We start from the raw sequence: 17,104 nt of genomic DNA, 5'->3' as shown, positions 1-17,104 counted from the left end.
CTCACGTACTTTTCGTGTGCCCTCGGTATGCGGCCGAGCGAAGAACACTTAAGTCTGGTGTTGACTGTTAGGACTCCCGGCCCTTTTCGGAAGACGGGATTTTAGGCGCGTGGAGAAGAGTTGACCATGCCCAACACGTGCCATAAAGTCCCTTTTGAACTCTTTACGTGAGACTGGTTTAGATGATCGCTTCTAGAACCTGTGAGACGTGCAGACAGTGCGAAATGTGTGTGCACGATAACTTTTTTTTTGGGGGGGGGGGGGGGGGAGCACAAGATTACTCTTGCGTGTATTGTGTCTACAGCGCGCATCCGCGTATTGGACGACGAGTATGTACTAGCTCATTATACCATAACATAATCATCAGCCACCTCCCTTTCGCTGTATTTCCCACTTCCTCTTTCCCCAGTTAGGAGTAGCAGGCTAGAGACACGCTCTCCAGGCCGACCTCTCCTCTTTTCTCTTCATTAAAATCTACTCCTCCTCCTCTCCAGCAATCCTACATGACGAAGCCTTATACGATGCGGCGATAAACGAATGCAGCCGTATATCTTTCAAGGGTTGCTCGGAGGCGCTCAAGTCGACAGGTTTGGGTACCATGTGTAGACTCGGGGCGAACCTTCAACTGTGCACGAAACTGTGCTCTCTCTATCTCCGATCTCTCTCTTCATCCCCATACCCCATTTCCCCAGTGCATGGTAGCAAACCGGACATGCGTCTGGTTAACCTTCCTGCCTTTCCTATCTTCTATTTCTCTCTCTCTTGGGAGCGCTTGAGTGGCGGCGCGCGAGCGCGCATCTATTTCGTATTTTGTGTATTTCGCGGGCTTTTGTTTTTTCTTCAGGCACTCTTCAGCATGAAAGGCACTCTTCAGCATGAAATAACTGCTTGATTCGGAGGTTACTTAAGGTGCCCTACAACGTTGTAATTGGCACGTTTGCGATTCAAGCAATAATTGCAAGGTTCACTAATTAAAATCAATTAATTAATACTTGGTGATGAAAAATATAGTGGCTGTAAGTACACAGCACTGCCGCTTTTATGCAGTCGGTGTGATTTGTCTAGAGCTCTTGGTTTTTTTTTTATATCTTGGTCCAAGTTAACTGGGACACCCGGTATAATCCATCAAAAAATCCTTCATAACACCTTTTAAATATTGTCAGTGAAACTTCGTCAATATGATTCAATAAATTCTTTTTGCTGTTAAGGAGGTGTAGAATTTGCCATATTAAACTTTGAATTTCGTAGGTAATTCTAACCCGTGGCATTCTGCAATGTATTGTTGACTGTTTAATTTGTTGAAAGGTACTGCTTCACAAAAGTTTCGTAATTTTCCGTAATTCTTTTGTACACGCACGTTGCGAGCTTCGATTTATACAAGTTTTCTTGCGTTTCTAGCTTTAGTTTCTTTCTTGCTAACTTTGCAAACTTTGTACTTTCGTTGTATCTGAGATTTGCCTAGACAGGAGGCAATGGCGGACCTTCTGTTCCAAACTTGATCACAGAAAACCGCTGTCAGGAATATGGAGCATTGTGCGCGGCGCGAAAACCCTGCCGACTCAACTGCATCCTTTCAGTTCTATTGCACTATCTTGTAACAGCAATAAGTTTGACATGGCCGAGGCTTGCTGCTCCAAGATCACTGCTGCAGGAGCGCTCGCAACTTTGCTCCGAGAAGCACAGGAGGTTTCAGCGACAGTGACCACTCTTGAAGCACATGAACCTTTTCCGATCAGGGAGCTACTTGGCGCGTTGGCGTTGGTGAACAAGGCGTCATCTCCTGGTCCTGACTGCGTCAGCTACGCCAAATTGACACACTTATGCAGTGCCAGCTGGAAGAGTGGCCGCCTTGAAGCTTGCTGGAAACGAGCTCGTGTTATCCCTGTCCACGAGCCTGGCAAGTCTCCAACAGACATAAACTCCTATTGTCCAATTGCTCTTCTTAGTTGCGTGGGAACTCTTATGGAGAAGATGGTATTGACGCGCCTGGACTGGTTGCTGATGAACGTGAATGTCTACCCTCCGCAAATGTCATGGTTCAGAAAGGGCCGCAGCAGCATATAGAACGTTATCAGCCTTGTCAACTGCGTAAAACTCGACAAAGCTGCACGCAACATCCCTATTGGCGTATTCCTCGACATCAAGGGAGCGTTCTATAGCGTGACTCATCCGGCTATTTCATACACTCTTACGTCCGTGGGAGTTGGTGGTCGTATGTACCACTGGATCTCAGACTACCTCACTGATCGGTCAGTCTACGTGTCCACAAAGGAAGGTGACACAGCTCCGCACACAGTGCATCGAGGAATTCCCCAGGGTGGTGTTTTAAGTCCGACTTTATTTAACAGTTCTCTTATTGGACTGGAGAAGTGCATTCCCACATCAGTTGAAACATCTTTATACGCAGATGACGTGTGTATATGGAGCTGTGGTAACGACAGACGTGTCCTACGAACAAGGTTGCAGAAACCTATCAATACTGTTCAAAAATTTCTATTTGTGCGAAGTCTAAGGGCTGGATTCTGAAATGCTCCTAACCCTAGACCGTTTCCCTACCTCCATGCTACCTAAACGTTAGGCGCCCTCGTAAGGCCACCGCGAATTCTAAAAGCTTCCTTTCGCTTTCCCTACGGAAGGAGCGCCTCACCAAATGAAGTGTAACGTTAGAGGCTTCTGGTTTTGAGATTACGTACAAAAAATACAAAATATTTGTAATGAATTGCGAAGGTAAAGTGCCGGAACTGTTAAAATTGCATTTCTATTTTATACCGGGGCATAAATTCCATTTCTTTCGTTACTAACGTAAAAAATGGTTCAAAAATGACGCATATGGCAGGAAAGAAAACTCAGTCTCCCAACTATGGCAGCATCTGAGTTCGGTTCGTCGGGCGTCGTTGTCTTTCTTTCTTTTTTTCGCGTACGTTTTGTTTCATGTGTGTGTGTATTTGCTGAGAATACCCCTTTCCTGTTTGGGAAGACTTCTGCGTCCTCTCCACCGGGAATTTTAACGGGTATATGATACAATCGATGCACCCAGTAACCTCAAGGTATCCTCCGATTGAATAGAACCAGGTCATGACTACCCTCGCTTCTCTGGCGTTTGGCAGCCGAACGTACTTGGGATACAGACGTTGGCATATCAGCTGTGTCACCTCCCAAATACATCGGCACACGGAGGGTTGGAACACACACACAAGGTCGCCTACAATAGTTTGCATGGCACCCGTTCCGTAAAAATGCACTACGATGAGGACCTTCAAGAGAAGAGGCAGCGGCTCTCCTGTGTTGTCAGTGTTACAATGCAGTTGCAGCTCTGCCAGTATGGCTGTAACAGCTCGCTTGGAAAAACGTTACCGAGCTAGAAAGTCCACTTCGTCGTAGTATTCCAGTGGATTCTGCCTGTCAATCAGACGCCGGGCTGAAGCCAAAGGCGGAGGCCATATATCCAGTCCCATAAAGAAGTTTGTTTGCTCGTGCGTGGCACTATGGCACAATCTCAGCCCATGGCAAAGCACCATCTGTGCGTTACGCGCCACGAAAGCGCTGCTGGCGTTCTTGCGGGAAACGAGCCTTAGCGAAACTTTGTAAATATCTCTATAGTCTAGATATGTGTGGGCGTGTATGTGTGACGCTATGTGCTGTTAAGTGTTTATCATTGTATATATCATAATCATCACCCAGCACCTGGAATAGCATTCCAGTCGAACAGCCATACTAACGTCTCCAGCATATCATTAAAGCTTGTATCTCACTCTCTGAGATCTCCAAGAGCTCTGATGGATAACACAAAATATGGGCCAATCCCGAAGCAGTGCAGCCTAACACAGCGTCTCAAAACACTAGCTGTCACGACGAATGAATGTGAGAAACTGGCACGTAATCTACGTGCCAGACGTTTCAAAGCGCAACTTTGACATGAGAGGAGCATGCTCGCGATGGTCGCTTAATGGTTAGAGCATTGAGTTGTAGTGCTGGAAGACAGCGATTCGAACTTGCCATCAGTCACACATTCCTTTATAGCATTATGGATGGACTTCAACTATTTTGGAGGTATCTAACAGAAAACTTGAGGTGTTTCGAGCGTGCGCAAGTACGTAACATTGTGCACACAGTCTATATATACTGTTTATGAGACACGAGGTATAGAAAAGTCACTGTGATAAATAAGAATGTGCAAAGTCGCCTGTGATGTTTGCGCGCGCTGCTGTCGAGACGTCACAATGTAAGTATGCTCTCGCACACTTATCGAATTCGCGGTGCTAAGTTGTGGCTTAGTTTCTAGTTAAGAATAGTTCAATCTACGGGAATTTCCCACTGGCCGACCTTTCACCTTCCAGTTGGCAATTTCTGCCATAAACCTCGCTAAGCAAGCCGTTTATTCCTTTATTCATCACTGCTACGGCAAGTTTCTAGACAAATGAGAGAGAGAGAATACACTTTATTTTGAGCAAGCGCGTTCTACGCCCCAGGTTGCTGGCCTCCTTATTCCAGGTAGTCGCGGACCATGGCCATCTCCCGTGCCCGTTCGATTAGGTTGCGCTGTCTCTACGTTCATGCTTTTGTGCACAACCGCATTCGTAGGTTCATCTACATCCATTCGCATGCGGAAAATGAGCATGTGATCAAGTGAAGGGGTTTTCTGTAAAGCCGGTCGTAGCAAGTTTGCAAATGTCGTCCGATTACTTTGCTGATGTTAGAAGTCTTCTGAGCAACGCTCAGATTAAATCATTGCGTTCGCTAAAAGAAAAAAAATTTCATGGGAGATAGCCTGTTATAAATGCTATAATCACAACCATCATTACTTGCGGCAAAGATGATTCTATGACTATATGAGAAGAAAGTAACTTAGTATAAGGGAAAAGTTGAAAGGCCGGTTTGAGGCCAGTTGGTTCTAGCCAGCGACTTCAGGGTTAGGTTAAGCGGGAAAGGGAAGAAGAAGAGTGAGAGAAAGTTACAATGACAAGAAAAGAAATTGGAGACATGCAAACAGAAAGAATAAAACAACAACAATTGGAAACACTAATTACAGTCGCCGTATCCAGTTCACTTTATTTCAAGAGAGCCGCAATGACCTTCATGACATGACACGCAGATTACTATAGCCATGACCCAAAAGACGACTTTCAGAAAATGGCCGGTTGTCAATTCGTGCCAAATATGAGCTCACTTATTATCCCTCTGGCAAGTAGAGCAGGTATGTACACATCAGGTAACGTGTAGTCTCCAGCACGGGTGCAGCTCACGCAGTGTGGGCTGTCCGCACGGCCAATAAAAAGCGATAGTATTAAATAAAGGTCATGCCTAGGCTAGTATAATAAAATGACTCCTCTCGCTTGGTTGCATTCCTTTCTTATTATCCACCGCTCACGACCAGCCAATCCTGGTGACAATGTAGACGCAGCGTCGCTCGGGCCATGGCGAAGCTCGGAAAAGAAATAATTGAGGTAGAACTGTTAGATTGTCAAGGCATTCTTTTAACATATGCAGAAGGGTTGGCTGGTTTCTTTCAATGCTGCGTGGTATCCTGAATCGAAGCGCGGATTATCAAATTAGAAAGTTAATTTTGTCTATATTAAACGTTAATGAATAAATCAATGAACGAATTAATCAATGCCCGTCAGCCGTGATGGAACCAGGGTCCTTTCCGTTTTGATAAGCTGATTTGACCATGCGGACGTAGGCTATATTCACCATGCGGGCTGATAAGCTATCTGCGAAGGTCGTTGAGCGGCAGTCACATGAAATGATTGAATGTCGTATACTCTCGGCCCTGCGTCGTTTGGTGTCTTCTTGCGTCCGCGGTTTATTTCGCATTCCGCGATGACCGCACTTTTAACCCAAGCTGCAACGCGTTCCGTGCGGCTACAGATTAAAGCAGCTATTCTATGGAAGCAAATTATGGCTAGATAACAGCATAATCACATTGCCGCGTAAAATAAGCTTGCCGACGCGGGGTGGCACCATGTTCGAAATACGTCGGAATACCGCTCCATGTGCTTGGCGCCTAATGCGTAACGCGTTACGACGCAGCGCACGGTGAGCGAACCGCGTGCTGACTGCCGATGATGGCAGCTCGTAGTAAAGTTCCAATGGTGTGCGTGTGGTGTGCGCGCATCATATTATGCCTGCTGGTAACGACGATTTGCACATGACGACGAGTTGGGTTGTGATGAGTTAGACACGTTGGCAACAGCGAAAAAAAAAAAAGATACGTGAAAACACACTAGATAACAGCGCGACAACAGGTCGTGTCAATAAATGCCCTGTGTGTATAAACGTTTTTTTCGTTGTTGTTGTTGTTGTTATGCGAATAGAGTTTTTAAATGTCGACTGTGAGAAATAGCTCTGTACATCTGCTTTTCATGTTCTCTTGAAAAGCCTACTCATTGTAAATTGCAATCACCAGGTAGCTAACTAAAATTCTTCACGAATCAACTTTTCCATTAGTGACTTTAGGGCCCATGATAGAACTGTGGAAATGAAGCCGCGTGATAATGACGCATACACTGAGCAGAAATTTCGAGACTAGCATTAGCATCAAGATATATATCCCCGAACTCTGCTGCAAACCGCAGTGGCGTTTCAGTTATGTAGCCGCGAAGTGCAATGGTCCCGAAATGCATGATTTGCTGCAGTGGAGCCTTACGCTACCCGTTAGAGGCTTAATAGGACGAAGTAGCGTTGTCGTATCAGGCGTACAAAAGGTATAGAACTCGAGGATATATGTCGTCCAAATAGTGACAGCTGTATATCAGCAAGTGTGTGGATCGGTTTGGTTTTTTTAAACGCCTTTTCTCCTTTTGTCAGTCGACTTATTTAGGAGAAATCATGGTTTGTGAGTACTACGTCATTTGTACTACGGTGTACAAACCGTTTAACAGGCTTCGTGCTCTAAAATGGCGGAAAGAGTGCCGGAACTTTTTGTTCGGTTTTGCTTGTTTGCTGCTGCAAGCTCATATTCAAAGAGTAGCTTTAGCAGGGCGTTTACAGTGCACGCCGCTCGGACGGGTCTATCCTTACACCTTGCAGGTGGCCACCGAGCTAGAAGGCAACAGCACTAATTGCAATTGTGCCTGAGGAAAGACACGACACATGTCGTACCAACAAAGCGGAACCCCTCCCATTCTAAAGTTAACTTCACTTGATTGATTGAGGAAGGGGACAACTTTTTTTTTCTTAAACGAAGCTTTCATTCTCACAAATCCATATGGGTTGGCTTTGTAGCTTTGTGCTAGTTTGGGATAAGCAACAATCATTAATTTTCCCGCAACTTCCCTCACCTTGCGTACTTGAGCAAAAGTGATTTCTTTATACATTCATACTGTTCAAGAGAGAGAGAAAAAAAAAAGATAGGAAAGACAATGTAGCTAACCAGACGTACGTCCGGTTTCCTACCCTGCACTGGGGTAAGGGAATATGGGGATGAAGACACAGAATGTGTTCAATAGTTTCTGTTCTTTGATGTGGGTCCCACATGGCAGTTTATTTAGTTGGTCTTCTCCCAAACACCAGAGATGTCATTTTCATACGCTTAATACATCCAAAAGATACAAGTGCCATCAAAAGGTTTCCGTTCGGAGGGGACATTGTTGAGCCGCCTCTGGCTCGGGATGGCATTTACAAAGGCCTTCTCGTTCCGCATAGGCTTTGCGATACGTATGCTGTGCAAACTCTACAAATAAGTGCGGCGTCTGCTCGAATGAGCCATTTTTTTTACAACGAAGGGCCCATGTCCAGAGTAACAAAGAAGTGTGTAGGTTATCGTCATTTTGGTACCGACTCATTATAGAGGGTAGCGATAGCTCCTCGCACGCAAGACCGTCCGCCTTCTCTCTTTCAATTCAATGCCAGCTGGAGAAAATAGCCCACTGAAAGGTCAATGTGAATCGCATTTGCAGCGGTAGATTGTAAAAGTTGTTGGATTGCAGGGCCACTGTTTAACTGTTATACCACAGTCTATGCGGCCAAACCATTTTGTGCAGAATTAGCTTGGAGCAACAATACCTTCGTTTGGGCGAGTTGGTTCATCTTGACAGTTTTCATAAAAATGCGCTAGACACGAATACGAAAGGAACGCAAATGACAGGACGGGCACCGAGTTTTCGCAATGCGTATCTGTGGCAGTTTTGGCCACGGGTTTGGGATATCTCAAGATAGAGCCAGGTGCATACAATTGTAAACGTTCATAACAATGTACAGGTACATCTGCGATAATTATGCTTTGAACAGTGTCGATTAGGATGACTCATGTACGTCTCACAAATACTTACGTGTGCTCGTAATGCCTCAGATTGAAGTATCACGTTTGCTGCATCCACCATCAGTCAACAACTGTCGCAGCCGTCGAGGTTCGAGCCCGAAGTATACTTCCGACCTTCGTTACGCGAAGTTTTCGCCACTTGTGCAATGACTGCTCGGGAGTTATTATAACCCTTTATTAACGTCCTGCTGCCTGTCTTCATCGTCACCTCTCATATTCTCCTTTTCTCCTGTCCCCCTTCTGTCCTAACACCAGTAGAGTAGTAGTACATTTATTTATCTTATTTATTTTTAAGTTTTGCAGCCCCCCCCCCCCCCCTAGACCTACTGCAGAAGTGGGGAAAACATCACATATCACCCGCAGACAAACAATCAGTCGATGTAAATGAACAACCACCTCGAGGCCGGCCTCTCTGCCTTTTCTCAAAGAAATGTTCTCTATTTCTGTGAGGCGCCAATGAATTCTGCCTGCAGAAAATTTAATTTCAACACATTTCTTGCATCTTCAACATCATTAAACACACACGTCATCAAAAGAGGTTAGAAATTTGTGAATTTTTACTAGTTTTGGTCTGTTCACAAATGTGAACGTCACGCCTGAACTCTCAGAAGCGTCAGATATAGGAACAAAATCATGTGCCCCATACTTTGGAAACACCCTGCTTCTTCAGAAATTTGCCTGTTGTAAAACATTACTTCTAAAACATGGAAAAAAGTCTACTTAATATATGATCACATACTGGCGTTGACAGCTAGTGCCAAGATCCACCTAACTGCCTTACGCAAACTATTTTGCGCATATTAATCACTTTGACAGCATACATCATATCGTATGTGTCTCGACATGAACGGGAAACCTTCGAAGAATCAGTAGTGCTTCTGGTTGTGAGGTGTTGCTTTTATGTTGAAGTACACTCAACACCTGAACGGAATAATGTTAAATTTTTCAAGCGTGAGATTTTTCTAAACATGGGCGACAGGAACTCCACAATTTCTTTTTTTTTTTCTGTTGTGGCAGTATGTCATGCCTAAGGCCAGACTAACTTATCGAGCTTCCATTAAAGTCATTCACTATCTCTCTGCGCTTACCCGTACATTACTAGCAGAAACAGTTGTGCCAGCAGTACTACGTCTAGAAGACGAAGAAAATAAACTTTATTGAAAAGAATGGTTTGGCAGTTTTGGCTGTGGTGGCCCCAGGTGGCGGCTCGAAGTCCTTGGAATCGGGCGGCATCTTCGGCTTGCCGGACGGCCCAGAGCTGGTCTTCCAGCTTCGAACTTTTGAGGGCCGCCTCCCAGCGGCGGCGCCGACGCAGAAGGTACCCGGCGGCCCCCGCAGCCGGGGCGGCGTCGAGAAGGAGCGAGCTCGAGGCTTCCTGTATTCCGGTAACGTCCGCCGTTGCACGTCGCGAACGGCAGCGGTTTCGGTACCGTTGTTGCCGGCACATTCCCAGAGCATGTGCCGCAGTGTTGTTCTGTGTCCACCTGTTTTACATGCATTAGTCAGGTATAATCCTGAGTAACGGTGGTGTAAGACAGCCGGGCTGGGGTAAGTGTGTGTTTGCAGTAAGCGTGAGGTTACGGCGTCGTTCCTGTTTAATTTATCGTGCGGTGGCGGGTGTAGAAAAAAACTTTTTTTTTTTACCAGAGATTTGCATTTGCAGAATAGCATTCTATATTAGACTGTTTCACGAAGAACGTGATTATTTTATGTGTTAAGCGAACAGTTGGGTTCCATTCTGCCTTGCTGCTAACTCTCTAGAATATAATTGCTCTTACAGACTTCGTGTCATGCCGTGGAATTCCCGTCAGCAACCGTGTAATGCCCAAAATCGGACAGTTTACTCTCCCGGTCAATTCTCACCAAAATCTACTGTCTGCGACAGCTGCTTAATTGCTTGCCCCAGAATATGTCCTGCCTGGACTAATTTCTCCCAGTTTTATTCCGTCTATTTTACTGCGCACTGTTTGCATCAATGTGAACTTTCGTTCGCTTTGACGCCTTTGTGTGCGTATGTATGCGCGATCGTGCATGCTGTTGTCGTTGTTGTGGAGTCTCAAACATATTGTTGGGTTGTATTAATAATACAATCGGACGGCGCTCTGCTTCGTCTTCATGTTACGCCGGTTCTTACTAAAGGTTTTATTGGCCATTGATTTTGAATTATGCTTATACTTTCACATTAACTGGCTGCTTTTGTTCCTGTCTGTGCATTCTCTGATGCGTTCTTCGTTCGTACCCAACTTAGAAAGAAAGAAAATAAATATGCAAAATAACCAAATATAACAATGGGCTAGGTAGAGCTGCTTCCCGCCTGCAGAATCTGGAGTACCGCTGCTACCCGTGTAGGTGACAGCGTGTATACCAAGGCGAGACGAACAGCAGTTGTTCTTACGGCTTGTGGCACAGCAAACGACATAGGTGTGCATCTTTCTTTTCGAAGCATGGCGCGGTACGATACTGCTGTATGAACACCGCGTCGATAGGACTGTTGCTGCTTACGTACGTTTGTTCCTTTCTTGCTCTCTCTCTCTCTTTTCCTTTCCTGGCCCCTCTTTTCTTTTGCTTGCGGACATTAGCTTGCGTAGTAGCATTCACGTATCGCAGTGCTACAGGTGTTATTTCGAGCTTGCCGCGCCCTCTGTCGCAAGCACAAGACGAAGCACGGCGGGTGCTCGTTTCGGTGCTCAGAGCGACAAAGTGTATCGCAGGAGTGCGCCGCAGTGGGTGCAGTATTGTCACGTAGTGCTTAGGTCAGCGAGACCGACTATACAGGCTACGGCTGGAAAAGGTATGTACCGTCATTTCGGCTGGCTAAGCTGCTTTCGACAGAAGAATGAACTCAAGGCCTTGACTCGCAAAGCGTTGAGGCACGTTGCGAATTCGGCCGCTATATTGCGGTTGTTTGTCGGTAACTCGTGCTCCTCTTAAAGAGATACACTATATAGGAATGTTACGCTAAAGTGTATTAGTAAATGCACATTTTCTTTTCACTGTAAATAGGTCATTGTTACCTGGACAAGGGGCTTGGTAAGCCAGAACTGATGTGAAAACAAAAGATAGGTGGCGATGCCGCATTGCAGCTCTTGAACCAGACAGCCACTAGAGCCGTGAGATCATGGATTTTGACAGCGTCTACACAGGTCTAATTAACTATTAAGGGGTGAAAAAAGACTACATTTCATTCTGAAAAAAAATCAACGACTCGACCTAACAAGTTTCTTTTTTCCTGCGCCAAACAGGTTTTTTGTATTAATACAAGATGACAGGAGAGGTTGGCACCATTATTCAAATATGAGATAAAAAAAATGATTTTTTTTAATTCGTGACGTCACATTGACATACCGAATTCGAGGCTTAGGCGCGGAATTCAAAAGATGAAAATTTAACCGTTACTTTCTGCCCTAATAATTAACATGCTCATCAGCCTGGAGCCCTCACCAAGTTTATTTGATTAACGCTATCGAAGCAGTACAAAATCGTTCTGCTCGCTTCATTCATTCTTCTTATTCATACGATATCAGCGTGTCATCCCTTAAAAATGAATCTGGTCTGCCCACTCTTTCGTCTCGCCGCAGGATCGCCACACTATCACTTTACCACAAGTTTTATCACAGTTCATTCAGCCATCCACCTTACATCGCTCCCACCGCGCGCACTTCCTCCCGCACGGGCCATCCACTTCAAGTCACCCGACCCCGTTCGGGCACCACAACTTCTTCTGCATCATTTTTTTGCCGTGCAGCTTCAGAATGGAATGGCTTTCCCCACGACATTGTTTCAATCACCTGTCCATCACGTTTTATTCAAAGTGTATCCATATACTTCTCTTGTTAAAAACCTGTGGCATTAGTAACATCTCTGCACAACCCACCCCTTATATGTAACACCCCCTTGTGGGGTCTTTAAGGAAATAAAGTGAAGTGAAGTGAAGCCTCTTCGTATAACCGCCAATGAGGCTGATGAAGGCATAAAGCATCCTAAATTGCATAAAGCATCTTATTATATTGCAAAAATTAGGATGCTCATCGCAACATTTTAAATACGTGGTCGTCAGAAAAATCACAACACATAGCAACACGCGCATTAGTAGAGTTTCTTGAAGCTTCGGGATTATTTTAAAGTTAATAAATCTCGTTATTCTAACTTTGATTGCGCCAAACGCTGTATTGGTTGGCGTAATTCTTTTTTATTTGCTCTCAGCAATCGCAAATGTTCGTGTTTGAGGGATCCGTTTTGCTACCGTGTTCCTGTGGCTTTTGTGAGCGTGTACACGAGCCTTGTGTTTTGAACGCGCCACTATGACAAGGGACGTCATTCGTACTTCCGCAAGAGAATATTTTTATCTTTTGAAGTGCTCAGGGACATTTGTTTTTGTGTATTTATGTTGTATACGTGCATGAGAGTTTTAGATCTCTTGTCACTACAGTTTTTTTCTGTGTTCTTTGTTCAAAACTTTTCCATCGCTTTGTGCACATCTGAAAATTGAGAATAGCCGGCGCCGCCTACAGGCACCAACATCTCCTTGAACACAGACCGGAATAAAAAGAAAGAAACATTTTCAGCTAGATGAAACAGAATATATTTTAAACAATACTTTACCAGTCTGGACTGAGTTAACCTTTCTTTTGGGTGCCCCTTTGGCGAGAGCGACGTTAAACAATACTTTACCAGTCTGGACTGAGTTAACCTTTCTTTTGGGTGCCCCTTTGGCGAGAGCGACGTGACTACGTTACAAGAATTTTTCAGCTGCATGAAAGGCCCTCCTGTGAGCTTCTGACATTAACCTTAACTTCTGGAATAACCTTAAGGGCTGAGCCATTAAGGTTATTTCATGAATTGAAGCGCCTACATTTTATTGTCGGCTTCTTCAACATGCTGTCAGTTCATGTGAAACGAACTGAAAGCCTGCCTCTCCTTTAGTTTTTTCTGCCTTCGATGTATGATCCACAGAGTGGGTTAATTAAACCAGAAAATAATGGATTAACTTTCTCTGCCCGCCTCTCCAGGGCGAACGATAAAAACGACGTGCAGGCACGCAGCCACCGGGACTGCGGCTGCGTGTGCTCCTCTTTGAAGATACGGAAGTTTTAGCGAGACACAGCTCACAGTTCACACGGGAAATTATAGAAGCTGATTTCCTCAGAAAACTGGGTAGTGCGTGCGTTAGTGCATCCTCTATCGCGCTGACTCCTAGTGAAGTCTTGTATCTCAACAAATAGAAACAGTAACGTTCGTTTTTTTTTTCTTCAAGTGACCATGTTCTTAGTACAATGACTTGCTGTTGGAACACCCCTTGTGACTGCCTTTCATTTTCTGCGCATGCCCCCCTCTTGTATATATACACATGATGTGGCAACGCAATAAAATATTGTTCGAAGTCAGCGCAGTGTATGTCGTCACTCGCAGTCCTCGTCCTTCGCGCTGTACGTGGTTTTTATCGTGAATTACCAACTAGCCCAAGCAACCATCCTAGTTCAGGCCGAATGGTTTGTGCGGTGACGGAACTCTTCCTCACCTGCTTTCGATGTCACATCCACGCACATAACTGAGGCCATATTTTCACTCACAAAATAGTTCCTCCCCCCACCCTCTATTCCATTGCCCCCTTCCCTTTAAAGAGGGATAAATAAAGTTTTTCATCATCATCTACTATCAATATTTTGCGCTGAATGAGCCGATATAATTGTTATCGCTGGACTTTGGCTCACCGCTTTGAATGCCCAAACCATATGCTGAATCTCTACGCCGGGGGAGAGGGCAGTGGAAATTGTAAGTTAAGAAGGCAGAGAGGTTAGCCAGTGTAGGACCGGCAGGATACCCTGTGCTTGGATAGAGGTGGTAAATGAACTGAAAGTTAAGAAAAACATATACTGACTATTTAATGCACTGTTTTAACGTTGGTTTCGATTTGCTAATTTCTTCTGATGGGCGCTACAGTGTGGTGAAAACTGCAGCTCCTATTACATCCATAACACATCTTGACACGTTATAACGTAATCTGAATTTGCGCTTTCAAAATTGGGCGTATTCAGGTATAATTTCAGTCAGCACATGGAAACCCTCTTATAATAATAATAATAATAATAATAATAATAATAATAATAATAATAATAATAATAATAATAAAACGTTCAGACTGATTGAAAAAGCCAACTCAGTGTCTTATTCTTTGCTCTCAGGGCTGGTCATCATCATTAAGAAATAAACTAAGCAAACACAACAACGACGAGTTTTCTTCTCCCCATGCCTGTGTTCATTTCGAAATCTCCGAGTTATGCCTGCCATAACATTGGAATCGTATCCGTCTTCAGAACACTCTATTTATGGTTTACGGAGAAACTACTACGTATTACGCAGTTAAGAATTACACCCACGAACAGAATTGGGCAGATGCCCTCATCTTTGGTCCCGCCTACTTCAGCCTCAACTTCGAAATATATTCCCCCACTTGCCCGTCCTCGTTCTCCGTGTATAGAAGTACATAGTTTAGAAGCTTAAAGTTTATAAGTTTAGAGGAAAGTTATCCGGGGGGGTGCAGCTACCGCATGGGTAGAACAGTAGCAAACTGCCAAGCTTTTCAGCTGCACAGCAGCCGCCCAGGTGTCTTGCTTTACTGGTGCCTCGAGTTACTGCATTGCAGTGAAACAGATAATAAGCCGCCTGTGGAACAGTTGTTTCCGCTGCAGATACGAATCTCGTTTTATGACCTGGTAGTGAAATAAGAAAACAGCTAGCCATATAGAGCTGTCACCAAGGGGAATTCACGCCCGAAGCTGCCAGGAGCAACAGAAGAAGCAACTTCAAGAGTCCATGAAAATGTTTGATTGTATACGTGCGCAAAACTAATCTGACTAGTCTGGCCACATGGTTTGGTTTAAACGCGGCCCAGAAAATAGGTTTTATGTTTCGTTTCGTTTGTAGCGCGTCTTCTTGAGGTGCGACCCTGGTCAACCGCGTGAGCTGGTGCGAAGATAGGCTAGAGAAGGAAGAGGAAGAAGAATGGACGGCGGGTGGATCCGCAGTTGGGTCTCTCGCAACCGCTGAAATAAAGGCTCCAAGTATTTCATTGTGCTTGGTCGCCCACAATGTTAAGAAATATCCCTTTCAACTCGGTATAAGCGACAGAACCTTTGCCAAAATGGGTTTATTTTCCTCAAATAGTAGATTTACGGCGTAGCATGAAGCAATTAAATGCATAAAAAGCTCTCATAATGAAATTTCCCGTTTCAGTATGTACACCTCTTGGCAGGCTGCACAGCAGATAGACGCAAACGAAAGGAAGGATGAAAGAAAGTCAGACGCAACGTTATGTCCTTTATTTCATTGTTCCTGTGGTGCGCGTTATTAAGGCGACAGCCTTAAGTGGCTCGTTGCAATGGCTCACACCCGAGAAAAATGGCGTCTAGTCCACTGATACAAAAAAGAAGTAGACGAGTGGTACAAAAATATCATCAGCCATGGCTGATACCCGAAAAAAACAAAGAAAAAAACATTATGTGGGGTGTCTCATACCCCGGGCGTAAGCAGGCAAAGATATACTGGCTGAATATGAATGAAGAAACGAAAAAAGAAAGAAAGAACGAAAGAAAGGACGAATGAAAGAACGAAAGAAAGAATGAACGAAAGAACAAAAAAAGAGACAACATGCAAAGAAAGAAAGAAAGAAAGAAAGAAAGAAAGTAAGAAAGAAAATAGCCAAAGATAAAGAGAACGAAAGAAAGAGCGAAAGAACCTTTACATAGTGCATTAGGTGCTCGCATGCGTCGGTGAGCAGATCGACCTACAGAGCGATACGTTTACTTCACACTGCAGCACGTTATGCCTTGCAAAAAGTCTGACCCCTGCGATTCGATAACTTAATGCATTACCACGAGTGCACCAGGCTTTCGCCTTCACGTGGTATGGGAGTGTAGCATGCTGCCCATTTTTGTTAGTTTTGTGCCGATTGCCTGCCATAGATTCACTATTGCAACTAGGCCAAGTCCAGCACCATACTTACTTTACAAAAAATCATATCCAGGCGAGGTTCACGTTAGGTTCTAATGAAAGAAAGTTTACTGATTATGCACATCTTGAAGTTACAGTTTTATTCAGCTACTTACCCGCAAAAAAAAGAAAAAAAAACTCCCAACATGGTTGCGTCTTATACGCTCTTCAAAGTACGCCGAGCGAAAGCCCGGGCGTTTTCTGAGCTTTGTGCTGGTAGCTCTGTGATGATGCAAGGTGTGCCGTTTCTTAACGTGGCCGGCCTGCAATATCCTTTGCATAGAGTCTGGCGGCAGCCGGGAGAACGGTGCCCGACCGCGCAAGAGGAAGAAGCCGCGGGTGCTCTTCTCCCAGTCACAGGTGTACGAGCTGGAGAGGCGCTTCAAGCAGCAAAAGTACCTCTCGGCGCCGGAAAGGGACCACTTGGCGAACGCCCTGAAGCTCACCTCCACTCAGGTAGGAAGGATATGAGACACTGCTCGCAATGCCCACGCGCGCTGACGCCCGGTTGATGCAACACGCGTGGTGCTCCCTATATATATATATATATATATATATGTATGTATATATATATATATATATATATATATATATATATATATGTGTGTGTGTGTGTGTGTGTGTGTGTGTGTGTGTGTGTGTGTGTGTGTGTGTGTGTGTGTGTGTGTGCGCGAACGTTTCTTTTTTTTTCTCATTCTAGTCCTGAAAACCCTTTCCGTCGCTATACATTTCCACTCTCACCTTTCCGTTTATTTCGTTTGTTAAATCTACTCAATAACAGTGCACTGCAAGCTCTAAACAGGGGGGACGTAACTAAATAGAAGCAACAGATTAAGCACAAAACAACACGGAAGG

General features: G+C 44.7%; 1 protein-coding gene and 1 long non-coding RNA gene across 3 annotated transcripts in view; both read left to right on the top strand.

Moving 5' to 3' along the window:
- LOC140215226 (uncharacterized) overlaps window positions 1-17,104 on the top strand; it is a 120,316-nt gene that overhangs the window by 60,031 nt on the left and 43,181 nt on the right. The gene's annotated exons all lie outside the window — the stretch shown is intronic.
- Window positions 1-17,104, top strand: part of LOC126543097 (homeobox protein Nkx-2.5-like) — a 51,203-nt gene that overhangs the window by 28,091 nt on the left and 6,008 nt on the right. Inside the window, exons 2-3 of one of the 2 annotated variants that reach the window (XM_055061600.2) lie at window positions 9,460-9,645; window positions 16,533-16,705. In XM_055061600.2, coding sequence (XP_054917575.1) covers window positions 9,460-9,645; window positions 16,533-16,705 — 359 coding nt within the window. The remainder of the gene's footprint in view (window positions 1-9,459; window positions 9,646-16,532; window positions 16,706-17,104) is intronic. The other variant, XM_050190239.3, reaches the window with a different exon arrangement.

The sequence above is a fragment of the Dermacentor andersoni genome, chromosome 1, assembly GCF_023375885.2.
Source record: "Dermacentor andersoni chromosome 1, qqDerAnde1_hic_scaffold, whole genome shotgun sequence".
NCBI lineage: Eukaryota > Metazoa > Arthropoda > Arachnida > Ixodida > Ixodidae > Dermacentor > Dermacentor andersoni.
Note: the sequence above shows the minus strand (reverse complement) of the source record. Positions and strands in the feature narration are given on the sequence as shown.